At 48.7% G+C, this 23,769-nt stretch overlaps 2 protein-coding genes across 4 annotated transcripts; one reads left to right on the plus strand and one right to left on the minus strand.

Moving 5' to 3' along the window:
* Window positions 1–556: 556 nt before the first annotated feature.
* Window positions 557–16,241, plus strand: LOC122377924. 3 transcript variants are annotated; one of them, XM_043358534.1, is made up of 10 exons: window positions 557–798; window positions 998–1,194; window positions 5,249–5,306; window positions 12,564–12,698; window positions 12,947–13,051; window positions 13,381–13,492; window positions 13,959–14,170; window positions 14,413–14,629; window positions 14,906–15,496; window positions 15,936–16,241. In XM_043358534.1, exons 2-10 carry the CDS (start codon window positions 1,030–1,032, stop codon window positions 15,970–15,972), a joined length of 1,632 nt encoding a protein of 543 aa, XP_043214469.1. In that variant the 5' UTR covers window positions 557–798; window positions 998–1,029; the 3' UTR covers window positions 15,973–16,241. The 3 variants fall into 3 exon arrangements, with proteins under 3 accessions (XP_043214469.1, XP_043214471.1, XP_043214470.1); XM_043358535.1 differs by lacking the exons at window positions 557–798; window positions 998–1,194; window positions 5,249–5,306 and adding exons at window positions 11,773–11,857; window positions 12,141–12,194; XM_043358536.1 differs by lacking the exons at window positions 557–798; window positions 998–1,194; window positions 5,249–5,306 and adding an exon at window positions 5,605–5,908.
* A 5,887-nt stretch (window positions 16,242–22,128) lies between these two features.
* Window positions 22,129–23,229, minus strand: LOC122377926 (serine protease 33-like). Its single transcript, XM_043358537.1, has one exon. The coding sequence runs from the start codon at window positions 23,227–23,229 to the stop codon at window positions 22,129–22,131; it is 1,101 nt and encodes a 366-aa protein (XP_043214472.1).
* Between the last annotated feature and the right edge of the window lie 540 nt (window positions 23,230–23,769).

A 23,769-nucleotide genomic window follows, 5' to 3' on the forward strand; every position in this document is an offset into this window, starting at 1 on the left:
ATAGCTACGGCAATGGCCATCATACCTGCTCAGGTCAGACCTCACCTATGCACTTTACTCTTAGCTGAAGCATTTTGACTGGTTTTCTAATAAAGCTGCTTCTATATATGATTATGTTAATTGTTTATCCTTTTTTATTTTTGTTGTTAGCATAGTCTAAAAATGCATATACCATTTGGCTATTCTAGATTGCTCTGTTGATTGCTTGATTCAACCTTCCGCGACTGAAACGCGGATATTGTATGCCTGAATGCCCGTTTATTTTATGATAGCATTGATTTAATCTATGTCGCACGATCTGACGGAGGATATTATTACACAGGCCGTAAATATCATCAGCACAAGTTTGCCGAGCACGACGGTGCAATCGATCCAAGGCCAATTCGGATATCAGACTGGCCGGTAATTTCGCTTCCCACCCGTCTCTGGATGAGGGTGCCGCCGTCTGCAGCGCTGCGATCCGGGACCCAGGCCCGGCCGGTCAGGGCGGGGGCAAGGTCACTGGCGCCGGTCACGGGCGCTGAGAGGCACTTACTCCGGCCGTATACATGGCTCCATTACGGCGGTTCCGGGCGCTGCGGCGGTGGTGCGGAAGGCAGGGGACCTTGGCGGTCGGCGCCGGCCCCGGAACCCGCCGGCTACGACCAGGGTCGAGCTGCCGACTCCGCCCTCCGCTGACGGTGCGGCAGCACGCTGAGGAACATCAGTTTACTGGAGCAGGTGTGACCGGGTGTACCGCCGCCCAGAGCAGTGGTGTGAGACCGAGTCGACCCGAGCCGCAGTGAACCGTCTACGTAGGTGAGTAGCTGCGAGCAACAGCGAGAGCTTAGTTCCGCTATATCTCTGTTGGAACTGGTGTGTACTGTGCAATGTCTATTGATTGATGCAATATCGCATTACTAGGTAGGTATGCATTTGTCTTTGAAGTTACTTGGATGATTGTCAATGCATGGAGATGTATGCATCAAACTGACCCATGCCCTGCTCGTCTTCGCAGACTTATCACCGGCGCCTCGACAAACCCCCAACATGAAGGGCTGGTTCGACGCGTTCCGCGCCGATGGCGGGCCGACCCTGTACACTCAGAATAACCGTACGTCTGTGCACGGCGACATGGCCATGATTCTCATCTCGATCGTGTTCCTGACGGTGCTGGTCGCCTTCCTGCTCATCTTTCCCGGCGTCCGCAGCCAGGTGAGGTCCGGCTAGTAGGCTGATTAAGACGTAACTAAGTGTCAAAGATGTGAGACTGAGAGTGAGAGTGGCAAGGAGATGTCGTATGTAGATGTCATTGATATAGGAAGAGTGTCATTGTCAGGTATGTTGACGTGACATCAAAGGCCACCGGCTGAACTGAGACCTTCAAATCCGGTACCAGTCGCAGCGTCTCGTAATGGCACATACGCTCGTCTTTTTTCGCAAGGCCCTCATACCTCAATTAAGGGAAACGGCGAGGGGTTTCATCGGCCCCCTCGGCCAGAGCGTAGGTATAGAAGGCCGGTAGGTCCGGAGAGGGTTAGGACAGGTAGATAGCCTGGTCATCGGAGCTCATCGGTGGTCGATTGTTTGACATTGTAGGACGAAATTCGCCTGGTTCAGGAGGCGGTAGATAGGTCACCGCTCCCCGCTCTGTCTCCCATTTAGCTGAATCTTCGCTTAAAGGTAGTGTGCCAGCTTTCTTGGACCGTATGGAGTTAATGGCCCAGATAAGGAGAACCGGATTTTTAGAACTTATCCATACCTTCAAAACTCATGGAAACGTCTTAAATTCTTCAAATTTTGAGTACCCCAGTGCGAAATTCGCCCCGACGGGTTGTCGGTCGTACCCCAACCACATTTCACACCACTATGAACAATAAATGCACACACTGAAATCGCTATTACCGATATGCTCATCCAATCAAGTTTCGATAAACCCGTTCATCATCATCTCCTGCGGTTTCGAACACGCCTGTTAGGTGGCTTCTGATGCTCGTCGAGGTCGGAATTTCCAAATACGCGTGGTGCGTCGGGCCGCGCGCTCTGACTTCGGCCAAGAAAAATGCGTCAGCTGATCATTGTCATTTCTGCCACTTGCGTGTGGTGAAATGGGGTCATAACTTATAAGACGGCTTTTTCATATCAATTATTTTACATAAAATCATATTTCAAACCATAAATAATGTTCGACAGCCAAATAAAAGAAACAATACAATACGGGCTTACAGTTTAAGGCTCGACATTGTGTTGTCTACGATTAGACAGCTGATAACTCATTCCCGTACGTCGTATGGTCGTAACACTATAATGACCTTTGCTTATTGTCACAAGTGCGCCGCATTCGCGATTGTTGCCCGACGCCTGTTTGCAGGTGAGCCCACTACAGTTGTTATACATATCTAAAAACCGAAAAACTTTTAGGCGAAAAAGGCACTATTCCAGGCCCATTTTTGATTTTTTTTTGCGATATTAGGTAAAACCAGAAGCTTCTTATCCTAGGAAAAATAAAATGGGAAATCTTTCAAAGGTGGCACACTTCCTTTAAACAGTAGACGAAGACTCGGTTTTAGGCAAATAACTTCGACAACAATAGACACAAAGGAGCGATTTCCACAATAGGTAGGTATAGCGTTTGTTAAATTCAGGCACATCAATGGACATATTATTAGTTTCAAACGGTTACTTTGTGTGTTACTGTGTACCTCATGTCAAGTTTGAGTGAAAGCCCATGTCAGGCCGGGAAGCTGATTGGTTGGGCTAGATATTAGCCGTTTTCACGACGGGCTTTCCGGCGAGTGCACCTGATTTGACCAAATCTGCACCTAATCTCTTTTACAGCAAATATCTTTATTTTATGAATTATTTCAGTGTTTTAATCGCTGATGCTCTCTGATAATATGACAAAGCAGGCATATAAGCAGTTAGTGCAATTCTAGCTGATAGCTACTAAGAGATGCACTGAACCTGATTTGACCAAATCTGCACCTGATCTGCACCAGATGTGTACCAAATGTGTATCAGATGGCCGTCGTGAAAACGGCTATTTGCAGCTTATGTTGAGCTTGTTTGGTGTATTTTTCGACATTCTAGCTTGCGAATAATTAATGGAAATCTCCGATGACCTCAGATGACCTCAGTGACGGCATACCTACATGACAACATGCAACCTCGGAAAATAAAAAACAAACGAAACATTGAACCTTGTAAGGACGATACGATATATTACGGTTCCAGGTGTTCAAGATAACATTAGATCATTGCCAACAGTTATATAATAAGCAGCTTTCGCATTACCATAATCCCATTAATTATAATAGTCATATGACCGATTCGAGACCCCCATGAAACATCTAAGGCACCTATACATTATGCATAATGCATATGCAAGGTGCTTATGAGGACTCCAAAGCCTGTCACTTGTTGAACGTTTCACCTCTCTGCAAAACGTTCCCTTTAGGCGTGTCTTTATAGGTAAACCTCTGATAGCTCTGCGAAGCTGTGACAGTTTTGGTCTTTGGACCATGTTGAATTTTGAATATGATATCGAAGTTCACCTGCTCTCATCTGACCTAAAGATACAGCTGTTTTAGAAATATGTAAATTGATTTATTGGTCAGTTATGAGGCATGTCAAATATCACGGTTTGAGTATTCGCGAGAAAAAAAAACTGTCCGTGAGCAGCTAGGACATGATATTTTATCTTTCTATCTTTTTTGTTGAAATCCATGGCCTTAAAAAGATCAACCCAAAGGTAATATCACCAAGGTGAAAAAGCCAATAATTTCTGCGAGTGGAACGGTCAATTGGAGGTTATGGTCAGCATGCAATAATTCTTTGTGACCGTTTTACAAGTGCTTTAAATCTCTTATATGTGTTTTTTTCGTTTTAAATACGAATTGTGTCATCTTTGTCAGTTGCCCTAGCCCATAGATATAACGTTACCTAAATTGTCACGCTAGGCTTCATACCTGAAGATGCGCTTTGTTATCCTTTGTTAAGAAAAAGCAGATGCTTTTTGTTGTTAACAAACTCGGTATTTAATCGAAGAGACGTTTTAAAGGGACACTCCCACCTTAACATTAGTTTTGAGTTGAGATAGCCAAATTGGTGGCCATGGCCTGCAAATACCGGTTTGGGCACTCACAACATCGACAAATGCTTTAATTCGGAGATATGGAATTTCAAACTTGCAGTTTCGGATTCTAAGGGGCTAGTGCATTGGTATGCCCCCTTAGAATTTGTGACGTCAGCGGAGATCTAACGATTTTTAAATCTTTTACTAAAACGTTTGGTAGCACGCGGTGGTATATGCTCCTTTGCGCGCAACAAATGCCGCACTTTCAAATAAAGTCGCTAGGAACAGCGGGGATCCCAAAAAGTAAACAAAAGTAAAAGTCTAATATCTTGAAAACCGGTGAATATTTTTCGATGAAATTTGGTAGATATTCGTTTTCGCTCTTTCTGAACCGAGCGACATCACTTTCGTGCCAATTCATTAACTTTTTTGAAGGTGGGAGGGTCCCTTTAATCCCGTAGAAATTTAATTCTATTATCATATTACATAGTGCGTATAGGTTATTGTTTTGCGTACCACTTTACGCCGTAGATTAAACTTTTTACACAACGCTATCGCAACGTCAGTAGGCCTACGTCCGCTTTATAATAGGGGTACATTTTGGTAAATGATACAGTAAAATCTCCACGATCCGTCCTAAAACTTTCATGACCTTTGATGAGATGTTTCGGCAAATATAACGTTCTTTCTATTTAATTTACGAGCTTATTGCACCTCCCTCGCTTGTCGTTAGACTGGATGAGTTTTCAAATAGGTATTACCGTCAAGGATGATTCGTAAAAGATGACTTTCGAGTTTCGAGTGTGATAGGCACATTCAAAGACCTAATCATATTTCCTGTCATTAGTTATCTTTCCTCTCTTTCCCTCTTTTTCCTGCCTGCACCTCTTTTACCTCTCTCGCTTCCTCCCTCCCTCCCTCCCTCCCTCTCTCTCCTTATCTGTCTCTTCCTCTCTCTCCCCCTCTCTCTCGCTCTCTCTTTCACCCACTCACCTCCCCCTTTCTTTCTATCCTCCCTCTCCCTCTCCATATCTCTCTCTCTCCCTCTCCATATCTCTCGCTCTCTCTCTCTCTCTCTCTCTCTCTCTCTCTCTCTCTCTCTCTCTCTCTCTCTCTCTCTCTCTCTCTCTCTCTCTCTCTCTCTTTCTCAGTTCGACCTTTGTGACATGTCGTAACTATGGTATGTGTTTTCAGCGTCTGACGACGTTCGCCTGCGTCATCCTCAGCCTGTTCACCGGCCTCTCCATCACACGTAAGTGAATGGCACCACCCTCTTAGCTACACAATTATATATTTGAGTGGGAGTAGGAGTATAGTGATACCGTGTGCGATTGACCGACTCAGACTACTGCCCCTATGCATATTCTATACACTGAAAATTTTTTTTACTCAGGCCAGGCATTACTCAGTAATAACTCATGAAGAAACTCAGTGAATACGATAGTGGTGCTCACTTATTGGCTGATCTAACTCACATCACCAGGGTGACTTCGTTATGCGTGAGTTCTGAGTGCTTAGTTTCGTGAATTCGAACCCGAACTGAGTCGGAAATGAGTTTTGCTTGGGCAAATCTAGTTTCCTGCGCAATGCATGAGTTCTCGCGAATTCACGTGCAGTTGTGCGTGAGGTACCCCCCGCTTGAAGATGCGCGCATGCGCGGCAGGGTGAGTTTCCTGCGTGATGCGTGAGTTCGCGTGATGAGTATTATAGCCGTTGCGTTCGAAAACCGCGGCGCGCGCTTCAGTCCGTTGTGGCGCGGTGACTCGCGTAGTTCACGTTGAATTGTTGAGGCTATTGTGAAATTGTGCAGGAGAGTGCAGGAGCGGGGAAGGCGTGCAGCGAAGGATGGGACGGGTAAGTTATCTGTGAAGAGCTCGGTGATTGTCGATGAAGCTTTTATCAATCGCATGCGCCACGGAGAACAGGGAGGTGAACTGATGGACCAGCAGACATTCCCCGCCGGCGTCAGGAGGTCGGTGCCAACCGTGAACGGCGGAGCAGATCGATCGAGAAACTGAGGGATACCTACCCGGCATAGTTCGAAAAAGAAGAGGTGAGTTATGTTATATTTAAATAAAAAAAACATGTTTGTGGGATAATGTTGTCCTTATCCTAAAAGAACGTTCATTTGACCCGTTTTACTTCTTTAAACAAGAACTCCGTCACGACCCGATGTTTTTTTTTTGGGGGGGGGGGGCGAAGGTTGTTTGAAGTCGATTCTTTCCATGCAGCACCCATAGGCACAATGTTAAAAATGTAAAATATTGGGGGACACATCCCCCGTACCCTTCCCCCCCCCCCCCGGTGGTGGAGCCCATGGTCTTAAGTCCGCTCGCTGAACCGTTTAACCCGCGCGGGGCTGGGGGGGTAAATTTTACCCCCCCCCCCTCGCGAATTTTTGCAATATCTCAAAAACGGCGGCGCGCAGCGCCGCCAAACTTTCAGTACCTTTTCTTACATCAATATGACACGTTCCCTGAAAATTTGAGCGAAATCCGTCAGAATTTTTTTGAGAAATTGACGTTTTAGTGACGTCATGTTCGCCATTTTCGCCTCAAAAACGGCAAAAGTTCAAACGCCGCTAACATCTTCATTTTTAAAGGAATCAAGACGTAACAAAAAAGGATATACGTAATTTTATTTTGTCTATCAAATGGCTATCTCGGTTTTTTGAAAATTTTGGATTTTGGCCCAAATTTTTTCAAAAAACTGACTTTTTTGGGAAAATAGCTATAAAATCCAAAATTTTGAGCGTATCAAATAAACCGGAATATATGTCAGAGAAGTGGTCTATGTGCACCTACATACCAATTTTTAGAAGAATCGGTTCAAAAATGTGGGAGTTATTCAAAATTGTATGCCGTCACGACACACAAAATTTTTGAAAAAAATGACTTTTTTGGAAGTTCTAGACCTCGTACGGAAACAAAAGTAGCACCATTCGATTCGCCGTGAAAAACTGCATCAGATAGACACCTTTTTAGGCCTTAACAACCAACTTCAAAATTTGACCTCACTTGACCTGACCTTGACCTAACCTCGACCTGAAATTCATCCAGAGGTGGTCCATATCACTTATTGAGTATGCCTATTGAATTCTATGAGTAAAATGACCTATAAAACATGTGTCGCACATGCCCTTTTCTATATTTTGTTTTTGGTGACCTGACCTGACCTGACCTGACCTTGACCTTGACCTCTGAATGATATTGTATGCAACGAATATTGTCTTGGTAGCCTAAGAACACGTTTTGGGCGATCAGTCTCAGTCCATGACTCCATTCTTCGGCAACTACGGTGCAAGGCCGATACTGTAGGAACTATAGGAACTTGCAATTTGTACCCTTGACCTGACCTTGACCTTGACCTCAAACTTAAAATTAAGTACATGTTTTTAGTTGTTCGTGATGAGATCTTTCGATTGGCGTTTGAATTTTCCAAATCCGACCATTAGTTCGGGAGATAACAGGGGGGGGGGGGGTAAAATTTACCCCCCAGCCCCGCGCGTTCGGCTGGAGACCCCAGCCCCGCGCGGGTTAAGATTCTTTTGTCTCGTTTGTGCTTATTATTTTTCCGACTGTTATTATTTTTTCCGACTGTTTTTTTTTAATGCCTACACACATATTTTCGTACACTATTCGATTTCAGCGAGCATTTTCAACCTTCCTTACATATTAGATTATTAGATACCGCGGCGAGACGCGTTTGGACGTGACATAATTATTTCCATTACTGTTAAATATAACACATTTTATGTGATTGTTTCAAGCTGATTTTAATATTGGACGCCCATGGAAGTGTTTTGCGAGACTAAAATCCGTCTGTTAAGGTGACCATCCCACCTTAACCCGCGCTGTGCTGGGTGGCGTTTACGCCCCCCCCCCCCCGCCCCCTCAGGTTTTTCGCGAATATCTAAGAACGGCGGCGCGCAGCGCCACCATTTTCGGCACACCTGCTCATACATTTTTTCTGCATATGAAGAAATTTTAGACCCAGGTCGTTCAAGGTCAGGTCACGTCAAATGACTTAACATCAGAAAAATTTCAATGGTCGCTGACGATCGCACCGTTCGCAACGTGCCATGGAAACCGTTCGATATTTTTGTCATTTTCGCTCAGGGAATTCACCGCTCGATTTCACACCAGTTTGAGGTAAAATGTCAAAAAAAAATATCGAACGGATTTCATTTTATAGCGTTTTTGATACTGTCCCATGCAGGGCTGCGGAGTCGATGGATTTTCGGCGACTCCGACTCCGACTCCGACTTCGGCTTTCAAAAACCAGCTCCGACTCCGACTCCGACTCCGGGCAGAATTGTCGACTCCGACCGTCTCCAACTCCCGACTCCGACTCCGCAGACCTAGCAGGGCTGCGGAGTCGACCGATTTTCGGTGACTCCGACTCCGACTCCGGCTCGGGTTTCTAAAATCGACTCCGACTCCGACTCCGGTCACAACTGTCGACTCCGACGGACTCCGACTCCGACTCCAACTCCGACTGCGCAGCCCTGGTCCCATGTCCCAAGTATCAACCTTACGGCATGTATAAAATATATTTGCTAGTGCAATAAAACACCGCATATGTGTTCAGCTTGACGGTTTGGATCGACTGATATGCAACATGACCTGGTCAGGTCAACCTGAGGTCAAGTTTTAAAAATGGCCTTTCAAGGTCTAATTATAGTTCATTCGTCCCGACGAGAGGAATACTATGCTAACGGCAAAATAAATGTCGTGACTCTTGAGTGGAAAGTATTACAGAAAACATTTTGGTAAAAACAGCTTTTTTAGAGTTTTTGCTCTCTGGAGGCTTAATTGTTGACCTGAGGTCAAATCTGAGATCAAACGCCAGAAAAAAAAACGTCGAAAGGGCTTTTGACTGCATTTTTCCGCGGGCAGCTCTTTTGGTTCCGAGTTAAGCTCCAGTTTTTCGAAAATATTGAAATAAGCAAAATTTGGCCTTTCCTGACCTCTGGTGACCTGGCACTTGACTTGACCTTAAAATTACCCAAGTATTTCCTTAAATATCTTTTATGCTTTTTCGAATGCCGCTTACTGCGTGTCGCTACGTGGCCCAACCCCAACAGCCGAGTTAGAAGAGGGGACGTGAAGACGACCCCCTCCCCCCCCCCCAGTACATCACGGTAAACTCAGAGCACCAGCACGGCGCGGTTTAACATTAATTTTGAGCTGAAGTAACTTGATAACTTTTGATATTTCAATCAACTTGCATGCCCTATAACTTCCGTTTCTCTTACTGGCAAAAGAAAATCTGATTTTTTTATTGTGTTTTCAGGGAACGACCCATTGAGCCTCCTCTGCATCTTGGCGGAGAAGGCGTCAGTGGTGGCGTACACGGGTGACGAAAATTTGGATCACCCCTATCATAACAAGTCCGAAGAAAACGAACGGTGCCGCCTCATCGTGGAGCGAATGGAAGTCTTGTGGGGATCCATGGTTTGGAAGGGAGTCTTTTGCTGTGGGCGACGGCGCACTTTGTGCTCAGTCAACAAACGGCGCACAAAGTGCGAAACACGCTGTGGTTTGTGTGTATCCATGTGCTCCACACACCATTCAATGCTGAGCGCCAGCCACCTGTAGCCGCGAAGACTGAGGTCGAGAAGCTGGCAAAAGAGTGAAGCTGAGCTGACGTGGAGTCGATCCCCTGCCCCCCCCCCCCCGACGCAGTTTGGCGTGTGTCAGAATTGTAATACAGCGCAATGCGACCGTTTCTACAAACATGTATTTCTTGTAAGGGCTGGGGCGAATAGTGCAAGACTAGACGTTGGTCGGGCATGGTATAATACAGATATGTATGCTGGTTTTGGGCAATGATTCGTTATATATTGGCCAATCCCAATATATAGACTAGCTGCCTGGTAGTGGCTGTTGTATCAGCATCATGCATGCATATTGCATAATGCTGATGCGGCAGCTGTTATCATGGGCGGCGAGCCTATACATTGGCTTGAGCCAATATAAAACGAATCAGATCAGCAGTTTCAGGCGGCGCCTGAGTAACGCCCGAGTATCGTATGAGTTATCGATGCGAGTGCGTCCTGAGTACAGCCCTAGTTTTCACTGAATAACCGATGAGTTCCAACTGAGTTATGGCCGTACTACCACCTGAGTTATACATTAGTACCAGCTGAGTTACGTGTTAGTTACTTCCTAGTTTTTCATGAGTAATGACTTACTAATACCTGAGTTTGGCCTGAGTTGTCTGAGTAGGACATGAGTTACGCATGAGTACTTACTGAGTTTTATCTGAGTTTTACCATCGGACAAAATGGCAACTCACTTTGTTACTCACATGCTACTCACTTGCAATGAGTTTTGCCCGAGTTTTACCTGCGTTCCGCCCTGAGTTTTACCTGAGTACGCGGATTTAGAGTGAGTTTTACCATTGGACAAAATGGCAACTCAGTCATTACTCAGAAAAGTGAGTAAATTTTTTTTTCAGTGTACGATCTTGCTAACGTATGGTATTAATCTGCACTTGCTCGTGATATAGAATGCACACGTAATTCGTGATTTTACTCGCTGCTTGACTGCTTGCGTTTTCATTTTGACGTTACGTCGATAATGACGAGTTAGACCATTTCGTAGTAATGCATAGTAACCTTGTCATATTCTAACATATGTAATTATGTTTAAATAATTCATTGTCTTCAAATTAGCTATGGAATTAATCTGTATATGACAAAACACTTCCAAAATTATGTGCACTCATTCCTTATAATAACGTTACGACTACTTCGATGCCAGATACCTACCTAATGGCTACTGGTGCCCACTTATTGTGGCCGTACTATTCCGTTGATCGAGTGCCTGACGGTTGAGAACCAGGGGTCAACGGGGTCAAACTCCTCTATAGACGAAGACACCACGTGGCGGTGCAAATATCACGTGAGTCAGGCCACAGATTCAAACTCGGGCCCCTGCGTCCGGGCCGGGGAATGTTGGAGTTGATCCACGCCCGCTGGCGTTATCGGCGGCCACTCCACTCTCGCCAGTACATGTATTTGCCGAGACCCTGTGGGCCTCTCAGTTCAATTGTGTGCAGATCGCTGATAAGATAGACGAGCCATTTGAAGACTAAAATGTTTCAGCGACTTAGCGGGTCAGGTGGATCACATATCGGTCAAGCATGGATATGACTGAGCGCATGAAATCACGCGGCGTCTTGCAATGATTATTTTTACATTCTTATGTAATGATGCAATAAGACATTTATATGAAATACGTGTCATATTAGATAGTTTTAATAACATAAAATATATTTAACAGCACACTTATGAGCTAAAATATAATCTACAAAGTAAAATAAGATAGTGAATGATAATGCACCTTACCTATGTAATTTTTGGTACATTTTTAGTCATATAGCCGTTAAATCAGTTTAAATTACCTTACCACTACTAATCCATCGGGATTGACCCGTAGCACGTCCCGCGTGGAGTCCCTGTGCCAGGTGTCTCTCTCATATCGAAGGCCAGTGGCGCAGTTTCCACCGGACGCAGCAGCCTCCTCCGCCCCGCTGCCCCGCCGTTCCCGGCCGTAACAGCCGGCCGCGGGCCGCCGCCGCCCTTGTGTCGCTCCTCCGTGGCCTGACCCGTCACCCGACGTCACAGGAGGCTGACGTCATCGCCGCGGAAGTGGCAGCCGATGGGAGTACCATGTGTGTCAGGGCCGGTCATTGGGGCTCCGCGGTCCGCCGGGGGGCAGTGCAGACCGACCGCGCCTGGGTATACGGCTGGCAGGAGGGTGGAGTCAGCCTTCCGACGGACGGGTGGGGAGAAATGTGTGTAGGGTGCAGACCTTCCATGCGCCATAGTCACTAGGCCTTGTGTATAGGGTGGATAATACAGACCGTAAACGCTCTTATTTGTGTCGGGGTTGGCGCTCAGCTGTCTTCGTTCAGGACTGGGTGCAGCTTTGTATTCAGCATTGCATCAGTTGAGACGGCCTGACACTTGGCTGTTCAAAGCCGCCGTGCTAGCTCCAAATAATCGTATAGTCCCAGTTCTGGTATATACATAGAATTATAAATTAATGCCATGATTAACACAACCCCGAGTTTTCAGAGCAAGTGAAAGTGACCCACAATCATGCATCACATGAATCTGTAATGCATATAGGTGAGAACCTCGAAGCCCGTTTAAAGTTCAAAGTCGCAAACTGAATCAATTTAATCTAGCATGAAACGTCTTATTCGTTACGGTCGTATGCCGAGCAAGGTATAATTATTTGTCATTTTCCACAGCCCTTTAGGTAAACATGAATGTGCTATGCATGCTTAAATGATCCTGATGGACAGATTCAGCTGCGTAAAGAGGTGCTACCGAAATTCCACCACCCGTGCAACGCCATTCCTGATGGTGCGCCACCCATAACCTGACCGTCACTATGGTTCGCCTTTTGCATTGGACTGACTTGAATGTAAGTACCGCCCTCTGTTGTCTTTGAGGGTGTGTATCTGAACCACAGCTTCTCGTTTCCGTCGTCAGTCGGCGCCACCGGCTCGGACTGGCAGTCTGGTTCGGTGGACATCGACACGTTTTACCGGGCCTTCTCCGCTGAGAGCATGCAGGCCAACCTCGGAGCGCACATCGGGCTCAACCATGTCAACATCACGATGAACGGTGAGAAACTATGAGAGCTCGAGGTCAGTCACATGGCACTTAACCATGACTCGACAGTCCGCAGTTGACAACTGTCTCGAAATGCGGCTCGTGTTGAGGGATGAGTGGGAGCAAGAATAATGTGAGCCATCGAACTGTTTTTGAGCTCTCTGACCTGTAATATCACCAGTACCTAAAACGAACAAACCGACTCTCGTTTCTCCCGATAATCACACTACCCATTGACCCGACCTGACCTGACCTTGCAGCGGCGCCGTCGGCTGGTCCGAATGTCGACGTGGCTTTCAACGAGCGATTCCGCTGGAATCGGCCCACACAGATGAGGGAGGAGTATCGAGCGGCTCTCGTGAAAGGTTAGAGACTAGCAAAATGTCGGTTAATGCGGGGAACATGACTACCTACCGACCAGACTGCTGTTTGCTGGACAGGTGTATAAATAATTGACATTTCTTAGGTAGGTAATATATTTAAGTCAGTTGTTCTTAGCGATCACTAAACGGATATCCAACATTTCCAGTAGGTATGAGCCAATGAGTGTATGATCGTCGGACTCGTTTCAACAAAAGCAGCCTTTTTTATCAGTTATAATCTTCATTCCTATAAAGTGGTCGTTGCACGTTGTCCACACTCCTAAGTAGCTCCACTGAACCGGGTCTGTTCTCCTTTCCCTACATCTCTGCAGGTCTGCCGTACCCGATTCTGACGGTGGCCGAGCACCTGAGCGCCAACTCGGAGGGTTTCGACTGGGGTCCCAAGCTGCGCACGGCCGGCTACTACACCAGCATCGTTATCTGGTGAGCGTGACCTCTGACTCCTGGGTCCTGACCTCTGTTTGGCCTGAACCTGACACAGGCCAGGTTACACAGGTTACGCAGGTGACACAGAGCACCTTGCCATGACCTCTTTTTCATTCCGAACTGTGGTATTGTGTAACCCCTGACCTTACTCGTAACACAGTCACAGAGCGTTCCTGAGGACTGCTCGACCTAACGTGTGACGCTGTGTGGCATCTGACCTGTGCTCGACCTGACCTGCTAGGGAGTGTCCGACTAACCTCTTCTCTGCTAGACCTGACCCATAACACAGTGCATACTGGTCACTGACCTCTGCTCGACCTGATCTGAGGCACAGTGTCTTCTTGATCTAACTTGTGTCGTAGCATACCACACCGAACCGAGCCACCGCTGGTACCTTCCTGATGGAGCCCCATTCCGGTTCCACATCTGACGACTCCACCGCTGACTCACCGTCTGGCCGCAGGACGTCGTTCGCCAGCTGGCTGCTGATGAACCTGATGCTGCTGACGGTGCCCCGCTACGGCGCCTACATGATGGTGGTGACGGGAGCGCTCATGTGCGTGGCCTGCGCGCTCTACAGCACGCTCAAACCCAGTCACCTGATGGCCATTCGTCTGGAGGACGCCGTGCTGAGGATCAGCCTCGGCTGGCAGTTCTACCTGGTGCTGCTGGCAGGTGAGGGTGGGAGATCTATTCTGAGATCTATGAGATCTAGCCATCTATCTGTGTGTGCGTGTGTGTGGATGCGACGACCCCCACACTGTCAACGATAAATCGAGCGAGTGTTTGAGTGTGTGCCTTGCGATCTGGCTATATGTTCCGCCATGGATTCTCTGTACGGGAGTGGGTGTAGCGTTCTCGCTCTGTCAGGTATACTGTGTATGGGTGTGGTGTGACGCTCTCAACCCCTCCCTCAGGTATCCTCTGCACGGGCGTGGGAGTTCTGGCGGCCATCATGGACCTGCTCCACCCGCACTCGTTCTCCACTATCCTGGAGGTGGACTTTGGAACACCCTACGATCGACACATGCTGATCGTCGAGTCAGATGAGTCCAGGAAGCGGCCCACGCTGAAAATCCCCAAACTGGAGGAGCCCATCACTGCGGGACTCGAGGCCACTTCCAAACTGATCAGGTCAGTAGGGGGCACCACCAGTGTCGTACTGACTAGAGCACTATGGCTTCGTATTACGGTGTTGATAAACGACAATTTTTTTCGGGCATAAGCCGCTGACGTAAAAGGTTGATGGAGTTCCGAAACGTGTGATACAAAATTCGTTTGTAAACATATTTATTTTACGGTATATTGTATTTGTTATGCATTTTGTCTTCTTTTGAACTGTTTCCGAACCCCGTGCTTTCCCCCGTAACCCCGAACCTACCCCTCTCACGGAGCCCGTCTACCCCTCAGGCGTCTGTCGCGGCGCGGTCGGGACGAGGGCAGCAGCAGTGACCCACGCGGCGGCTCCGACAACGTCGCCTTCGAGATGGACCAGCCCAAGCTGCCTCTGAGGGCGCAGCTCAGCAACCGGCGCGACTCGAAGCAGTCGTTCCGCGCGCTGGGTCTGCGGCGCGGCTCCAACCTACTGGACGTGCCACAGACGAGCCTGGACCTGCCGGCCGGCCCGCCGCTGCCCAAGCGGCCCCTGGAGCGCACCGCGTCCCACCAATCGAACGCCTCGTCGATCTCGATCGGCTCGAGCCCGCGTCCATCACTCGCCGACACCGAGCAGCCCAGTTTCCAGGAGCAGTTCAAGCGGATCCGGCAGGCCGAATCGCGCCGCAGCTCGTCCCAGTCGGACATCTCCAGCGGCTCGTCTCTGAGCGACCTGTTCCGCGGCGACCCGAGCCGCTTCAGCCGCCAGCTGCTGGAGGTGCCGGTCGAGAGCAGCCCGGCCGGCGCCGCCGACGTCTCCCTGCACCCGCCGCTCGAGAAGAGAGACTCGCGCTCGTCCAACATCATTGTCTTCCATACACAGGACGCGCGTGGACAACTCACCAGGTGAGAACTGGGACAGCTCACCAGGTGAGATGAGGAAAGCTCACTAATAACAGAGAGACTGGGAAAGCTCATTGGGCGAGAGACTGGGCGAGCTCACCAGGGCTGGATTTTTATTCTGTATTTTGGGACAAGTTATCGGATTAGTGGCCCGTCCCGGAGAAAGTGTAATTAATAGCTTACCAGGCTAGTGTCTCGCATCATTGGCTTTTGTTGTAACGATTTGTTATCGGCGTAAAAATAAAAATGGTTTTCGTTTAAACAATGAACGCAGACATTTCTTCCTATCGTTTAACCGTTAACTTCATTCGTATTTTTATAATTGTTGCTAAAGCAGAGTGGTTAACGTTGTATGGTTGCAATAACTTTTGTTTGCGTTCCTCATCGAACGCACACTGGCTTCGATACCCGAGCCTGACACCGTTTGCTCCACATTTTTCAGACGTCAGTCCACCGACCGTGCCTCAATGGATCCGTGACCGGTGTGTCGAGATCGGTAATTCTCCCCATCAATCCGTCCATATGTCGAAGACTCGCTGCGCTCTTATTGATGACCTAGGTGCAAGCGTGACTACTTAGGTGACCGACTTCAGCTTGCTAATTATTTATTACTTTTTCTGTGTGTGCTGCTTAGTAACATTCACGAATCATTTATTATTTATTGAATTTCATCTAGCAAATATAAAGAAAAGAAGCGGTTGACGATGCGTAAAAATTCGTCTTTAAATAAAATATGTTGTCCACAAGTCGTCATGTTTGACTTCCTGATGCCGAGCATTTGCCGATTTGGTGGAGGGAACATTTACTGGGTTGTGACGGCACATTTCTGGCCAAGTTTAAAAAGCATGTGAGGCGTGAGCTGTCACCACCTATATAGCCTAGGAGCATATGCTTCAACATTACACGGTTTGTTGCATCAACATTATGAGCGGATTGGTTTTGTTGGTAATAGCCGTTTTCACGACGGCCATCTGGTACACATTTGGTGCACATCTGGTGCAGACAGGTGCAGATTTGGTCAAATCAGGTTCAGTGTGTCTCTTAGTAGCTATCAGCTAGGGTTGCACTATTTGCTTATACGCCTGCTTTGTCATATTATCAGAGAGTATCATGGATTAAAACACTGAAATAAATTCATAAAATAAAGATATTTGCTGTAAAAGAAATTAGGTGCAGATTTGGTCATATCAGGTTCAATCAGGTGCACTCGCCGGATAGCCCGTCGTGAAAACGGCTAATAGCCGTTTTCACGACGGCCATCTGGTACACATCTGGTGCATATCTGGTACAGATTAGGTGCAGATTTGGTCAAATCAGGTTCAGTGTGTCTCTTAGCAGGTATCAGCTAGGGTTGCACTAATTGCTTTTATGCCTGCTTTATCATATTATCAGAGAGCATCATCGATTAACCCTCGCCCAAGTAGGGGGGGGGGATGCAACCCCCCCCCCCTGAGGTTTTTCTTAGCTACACGCCGAACCGTTTCAGATAGCCTGCTCAAATTTTCAGTACCCTCTGGGGCATTCTTTGCGCAACTTTTGGTATTTTTTGTTGTCAAGGTCATGTCAGGTCACGGAGTTATGACGTCATAAAGGGAACAACCTCCGGCCAGATTTACGCTAAATTGGAGATTGCTTCACATTGGTATAAATGCCGACTGACCTGACACACTGATGGATTGTTTTAGAATCACAACTGGCTGATTTGACATTGGCACAATGTCCGTTGACATTTTGAAGGTTACTTAAGGTCAAGGTAAGGTTAGTGACCTCGGTTGACCTGTAATGACTTCTTGCACTTGTATGCCTTTTCGGGGTATTTTGATGCCCTGAATTCGAATTTGCTATCCATTTCAGGCATCGCCGGTTGTTTCTTGTAGTTCATTTGCTCATGAACTGTGCTGACAGCGTTATTCTTACATGGCATAAAGATAGGTACGTCAGTAATGCGAATATATCATTCATTAGTACGTCAGTAATGCGAATATATCATTCAAAGCTAGTTCCGGTCATACCTTGGCATTGTTTCGGACACAAGTGGCATAGTTTGGAAGTTAAGCTTAGTACGTACTACGTACGCTTGCTTTGGATAACGGTAAACGTAATTAACTCTAACGCATTGGGTAGGCGCATTCAAGGCACCGTTTGTATAAGCGCAGTACCGCATTGATGACTATTATGGGGAGACGAAAATCAATACGCTAACCGCTTAAATGGAAATAAACATCGCCATTGTACTGGTGGGAAGTCAGCCAGCTGCGAGTGCTCAAATATTAATCCGCCGGCGATTAAGTCGTTTTCTCTCCCGCCTCCCCTGCGGGCTGACTCGGATTAGCATTAATTTCAGCATTGATTGTGGATTAGATTTCCGTATGAGCTGATCGGTTTTGACGGCTCAGCTGATCTGTAAATTTAACCCGCGCCGTGCTGGTGGCCTGAACTTTCCGCCGAGTGCTGGGGGGGGGCGTTTTCACGCCCCCCCGTCTAACTCGGCTCCTGGGCCACGTAGCGACACGCGGTAAGCGGCAATCGAAAGAGCGTCAAAAATAAGGACGAAAACACTTCGGTCATTTTTTGGGTCAGGTCAAAGGTCAGGTCACCAGAGGTCACCAAAGGTAAAATGTTGACTATTTCAACATTTTGGAAACTGCCAACGGCTATCTCGGGAACCGATAGAGCTACAGCGCCGCGGAAAAGCGCATTCGATAGCCCTTTTACAGACCTTTCTGAGTAATGTTCTCAGATTTGACCTCAGGTCAACGGTTTAGCCTCCAGAGGGCAAAAACTCCAAAAATAGCCGTTTTTACGAAAAACGTTTTTTCGTCAATAACTTTTGACTCATAAGCGCCATGACATTACTTTTGCCAGCATCGTGTTCCTCTCGTCGAGACGCGTCGAATGAACTATTTGTTGACCTTGAAAGGTCATTTTGAAAATTTGACCTCAGGTCAAGGTCATGACCTGACCGAAAAGGGTCATGTTGCATATCAGTCGATCCGTATCGTCGAGCTGAACACATCTGACGTGTTTTCACCGCTCTAGCACGTCTCTATCAAAAGTTATAGCCAAAAAACTGCTGGCGACCGTTCATGACCTGAGATGACCTCAGGGGCACACAGAGGGGTCACAGGTGCATTTTTCCTATTCAGTGTGTCATGTTTACCTATGAACCGATGTTTGAGAGCGTTTTGAACGATATTCGTCCAAAAGAGGCGCATTTCAATTTTCTCCCATTGACTTATAATGGAGAGGTCGCAAAATTGACCTGACCTTAGGTCACAGATATCAAAAATCCGAGATATACATTTTATACATACTGTTACTCATATCAATCGCTGAAAGTTTCAAAGTGATCGTTCAGTCGGTGTAGCTATAGCGAGCCTTTGAACTTTTTCTGAGGTAAGGTCACTTGACGTGACCTGGTGACCTGACCTTGAACGGCCTAGGTCTGAAATTTTCACAACATATGCGGAAATGATGTAGGAACACGTGTACCAAAAACGGCGGCGCTGCGCGCCGCCGTTTTTGAGATATTCGCGAAAAACCTGAGGGGGGGGCGTAAAAACGCCCCCCCCCCCAGCACGGCGCGGGTTAAGTTATTCCGTCAGCAGTGGCTTTTCCATTTGCGCTACGCCGTTACCCAAATAGTATCTGACTGTAACGAAGGGCAGGATAGAGAGGATCAGACCATAATCAGTGTGGCCTTGCATCCTCGAACCTTTCTTTTTTGGGAGCAAACCCCGCGTTTTGCAGTCATTGGCCCTCTCCCGAATGAAGTACAAATAACACCGACAGGATGAGGGAAGCTCGACTTGCTTCTCAAATTCATGCTATCTACCGGTCCCTAGTAATGTGCTACGGTGTCAGATGACCACTTAGTTATGACTTGTGCCACTCTGAGGCCGGTAGGTATATAAGGACTTGGGCCAAGGCTTCAAGCAGATAAACTCAATACCGTTAGGTATGGGGGCACGTGTGGGGACTTGAGGATGAAACAGTGAATAAATCCTGTTTCGTTTGGCTGGGCGGGGCGTTTCAGTCGCCTACAGTCGTCACAAAGAGCCACTGTCACACTTGTCACATCCCATCACCCGTTCGTCATCACTAGCTCCCTCTATTCACGGGGAGAGCAACGGTGACGCGGGCGGCAGCTGGACTTTCTAACCTGATCGGCACGTCTGCCCACCGGCCAGCGATGAGCGACCACCGACCGCGCGGTGTGTAATTTACTAACTTACAATCCCCCTGCGCTCCATAACTGTCCGGAGTCTCCGTCATGCCGCCCGGCTAATCCGGGATTGATGATACCGTGTCCGGATTCACGGCTGGCTCCGGATACTCTCCCGGAAGGAGGACCGGTCCCTGGACAGACGGAAGTGAGGAGTTGCACGTCTTCTGTGGTCCTCAGAGGATCCTTCCTCGGAGGAGTTCGGAGGATTCTCCGAGGTAATCCAAACGGCTGAGTCCATCGAGAGCGGTTCAGACTCTGTTAGTGCTTCTCAGTGTCCCCAGAGATTATGACGTCAGAGTGTTCATCATTTGTAGTTCGAAACGTTGCCTTGCAGCTCATACTGAGCAGCTCATACTTCTGTGGGCTGTTGTAGGCATTTGCTCACGTTCTGGGCTTTATGAGAGTCGGTCGTCGCCTTATATGGGTGTGGCTTAGATATATTATATGTCACAAAGTAGCCGATGTTACACGAAGTTTCCCAAAGCAATGCCAACAGACATATGATCTGCTGCATTAGCAAGAGCCATTATTCTACTACTCTTCTCAATGCTTTATCTATCTGCTTTATTTAACGGATAACCACACTTCTTCTGGACGTGTATGTAGGTCTGTCCTGCAAGTCAGCCCAAAGTGTCGCTGAGCTTGTAACTGTCACGCATCATGCACGCCCATAACATGCCGCACGCACAGTCCGCCTTTGATCAGCGCCGGTATACAGCGCTCGAGGCGTCTGTTTTTGCTGGGCAGTGCTCGCTGAACTACTGCACTGCCGAAACCAACCTGTTTTCTTCCCTCGGGAACGATAACCTAACTACGGCGCGAAACGTATTTAGAGGCTTTATGGTGCCGCCCACGAACTTCTTCTTCCGCGAGTTTAGCGCTTTTGTATTCGACGGAAATCAACGCGCTCTTCAACTCGTTTACTCGTTGGGTTGAAGTTGTGGCCTGTGTATCCTCAGTCCTCACATATAGCTATCGCAACTAAAACACTTTCGCTGCGAGGAAATTATCTTAGAATGCCGTCGATCGTTATCGTTATTGATGGCAATGACATAAAAAAACAACTGTAATCACGACATAGTTCATTATCATAGTTCATTAAAAACATAATTCATTCCTATGTCGTGAATTAAAGTTTTTGATGTCAATACCTACCATGCATACGTTTAGATAGGCAAGCTCTTATCTTCACATTGTTTCCATGCTTCTACGTCAATCGAGCTTTGTCATGCATGCCAATGTAGACAGCAGACGCTGATGAAAAGCCTCACAACACGGAAATTTACATCCGTTCCCCGCCCTCGCCCCGTTCGTCCCCTTGCCTTCCTAGTACTGCCTCGGTGCAGGCTGCCTCTCGGTGCCCCGAGCCGGCACTCGAGGCCGTCTTACGAACCTGCTCAGCCCGGCGCGCCGAGCAGGGACCTCGCAGTTCGCACCACACCCCGTTCGCCTGTGTTGAATACATATCGCCGACCAAATACGAATATTGAACTGCTGACAAATCGAGGGCATTTTCGCGCTGACAGGCTAAACGACTTTTGGGATAACGCTCAGGAAACACACACAAGTATGTTTGGCATCCGTCTTCCTCACAGGCGTCATTTCGGCCTCCCCTCGCATCAGTGGGCATTAGCTGGATCAACTGCGGGGCGGCGGCCGTGGCTTTGGCGATCACCGGATCGGAGATGGACACGGTGTCAGCGCTCCCCTCCGCTGCGGCGAGGGGCGGCTCCCCCTGCCTCCGGCGGCGGCCCGGCGCCCCTCGCCGGCTGTAACCTCCGTCAGTTAGCTTCTCCGAGAAGCTGGCGAGAATTCTAACGACTGCTGGGACGGTCGGCCGCGCCCTTCGTCAGATCGCATCCCACGACAGCACCATATTGGCTTTGATTGATGATGCGGGGGACGGAGGGTTCGGAGTGATGAGTTTCATTAAAGAGGGAAGTGTCGGGACAGCGAAGCGACATTTTTATTCTGGATGCTGCCCTCGTTATTTTTGGAACGCCAGGTCAATTTGGTGTTGCGCGTGGAAAGAATGAGTAATGACGTGTTTATGAAAAACGAACTTTTGCTAATAAAGTCCGATTCAACAGCATATGTGGCAAATAAAATCTTTCTTTTTTTAGTAAATGCCAACTTTGTTCAGGTTGAAAGTAAGTGCTCATGCTGCAACTGCATCGATAATCGATAATGTTCCTAATAATAGCTCATCGCTTATGGCTTAATTATCCAGGCTACCTATGCATTTATATGCAAAAATAAGTCCATAAACTCAAATGAAAATCTTGAATACGGATATGATTTACTACGGGCGCATTCACAAACGACGATTGCTCGCTGCGGTTGAATCACAAACGAAGACGGATTCTCACCGTTCTGTTGCATTTTTCCTACACTGTCTATTTATCACTTACTTTTCTACAGCTTCTTCTCCGAACACGATGGCTCGTATCCACGGGACGTAACTGGCCACGCTGGTGTAGAGGCCGGGGAAGTGCGGATTACCACACCCAATTCCCGTGGATACCACCCCCACCAGCATGAAGCGCGCCTCCCCTCCTGTGGCGGCAGCGGCGCGGTACACAAGCGGACCTCCCGAGTCGCCCTGACAGGCATCCTCTCCACCCGTCGGCCCGTCCCCTGCGCACAGCACCGAGCCGCTGAAACCGCCGGGAAAACTGTAGGAGAAGCCGGCCAGGCGACTGTAGGCGGCCTCACACTGGGTGGTGTCGGTGACCCGCAGCTGAGCCTCCTGCAGGACGTCGGCCGTGGCGCCGCCGAAGCTGAGTCGACCCCAGCCGGTGAGGGTGACCGGTAAGCCGCTGAAGTCCGCTCCGGGAGACGGCAGACACACGGCAAGCACAGTATCCGAGTGGCGGACGGGGCGATCCAGGCGCAGCAGCGCCAAGTCGTGCAGCGCGGCTGTCTGATCCGGGTGACGCAGCACGCGCGTCACGCCTCGCTCCACCGCCGCTGGAGCTGACAGACGCAGCTCTCCAACCCTGACCCTCAGAGAGGCAACCTCGTCCGTGGGTACACAGTGGGCGGCGGTGATCACCCAGCGGGCACTCAGCAGCGCCCCACCGCACAGCCAGGTCGGAGTGGGGTCGCCGGGCCTCTGTCGACCCACAGCGGCCATCCAGGGCCAGCGACCGGGCTGGTCCACGTCCCTGCCCTGCACCACCTCGGTCCGAAATCGGTCGGTTTCCGGTGGAGGGATCACCTCCTTCACAGGCTGGAGTGGAGCAGTGGAAATCTCCCTCCGTTGCCGCTGCAGAGGTGAGGCTGTGCACACCAGTCCACACGACCCTTCGTCCCACTCAGCGTCCTCCTCGTCCTCCGGTTCAGTGGACGCATTCTTTTCAGCGAACGGCCCCAGTGGCGGTTCTTGGTCTTGTTGTGGTCCGATGGTCTGAACTGAGTTGAAACCTTCGGGTGGATCTTGAGGAGCTGATTTTTCTTGCATTGCCGTCGGCTCGCGGTCGTCAAATTCCTCTTCATTGATGTTCATTCTACCTGAAGTCGACAGCTTCGATGAGCTGATGGACGGCAAATCATTTGATCCATCGGATGGGCCTGATGAAGATGCTCCATCAGCAGCTGTCGGTGGTGGCCTCAGCTGTTCGTCAGAGTCCGCTTGGAGTGCTGGCAACCGCTGACCATCAGGAGCTAGAGGTGAACGTTGCCCAGCAGCATCCGGAGGTGACCGCTGTCCTTCAGAGACTAAAGAACTGGAAGCCAGCCGTTCATCTGAGGTCGCGTCTCCCGACGTTCCGTTGCCACCCGACCTCAGCCTGCAGCAGATGAAGGGGATTCGACCGCTAAACCCACAGATGGGCCTCCCCACCAGCTGGCGGACAGAGATGATCTCCGGACAGGCGAGGGCTGATACACAGGAGTGACCTGTCCCGCAGCGCACTCCTCCACTCTCGCGGAACACAACCACACTGGCCTGAGCGCCCAGCACAGCGCAGGTCAGCGTCAGAAGAGCCAGCGGCGGCGCCGTGGGACTCCTCATGGCGGCAGCGGTGACGGAGGCGAGGACACGGGT

This window comes from Amphibalanus amphitrite, unplaced genomic scaffold (genome assembly GCF_019059575.1).
Source record: "Amphibalanus amphitrite isolate SeventyFive unplaced genomic scaffold, NRLGWU_Aamphi_draft 000053F_arrow, whole genome shotgun sequence".
NCBI classification, from domain to species: Eukaryota; Metazoa; Arthropoda; class Thecostraca; order Balanomorpha; family Balanidae; genus Amphibalanus; species Amphibalanus amphitrite.

Excerpts from the sequence above, each read along its gene's own strand:
- LOC122377926 (XM_043358537.1), bottom strand. The coding sequence starts at position 23,229 with ATGAACATCAATGAAGAGGAATTTGACGACCGCGAGCCGACGGCAATG.
- LOC122377924 (XM_043358534.1), top strand. The coding sequence starts at position 1,030 with ATGAAGGGCTGGTTCGACGCGTTCCGCGCCGATGGCGGGCCGACCCTG. Across the intron at positions 13,493-13,958 it reads TACACCAGCATCGTTATCTG|GACGTCGTTCGCCAGCTGGC; the intron begins GTGAGCGTGACC and ends GTCTGGCCGCAG. Across the intron at positions 14,171-14,412 it reads CTACCTGGTGCTGCTGGCAG|GTATCCTCTGCACGGGCGTG; the intron begins GTGAGGGTGGGA and ends CCCCTCCCTCAG.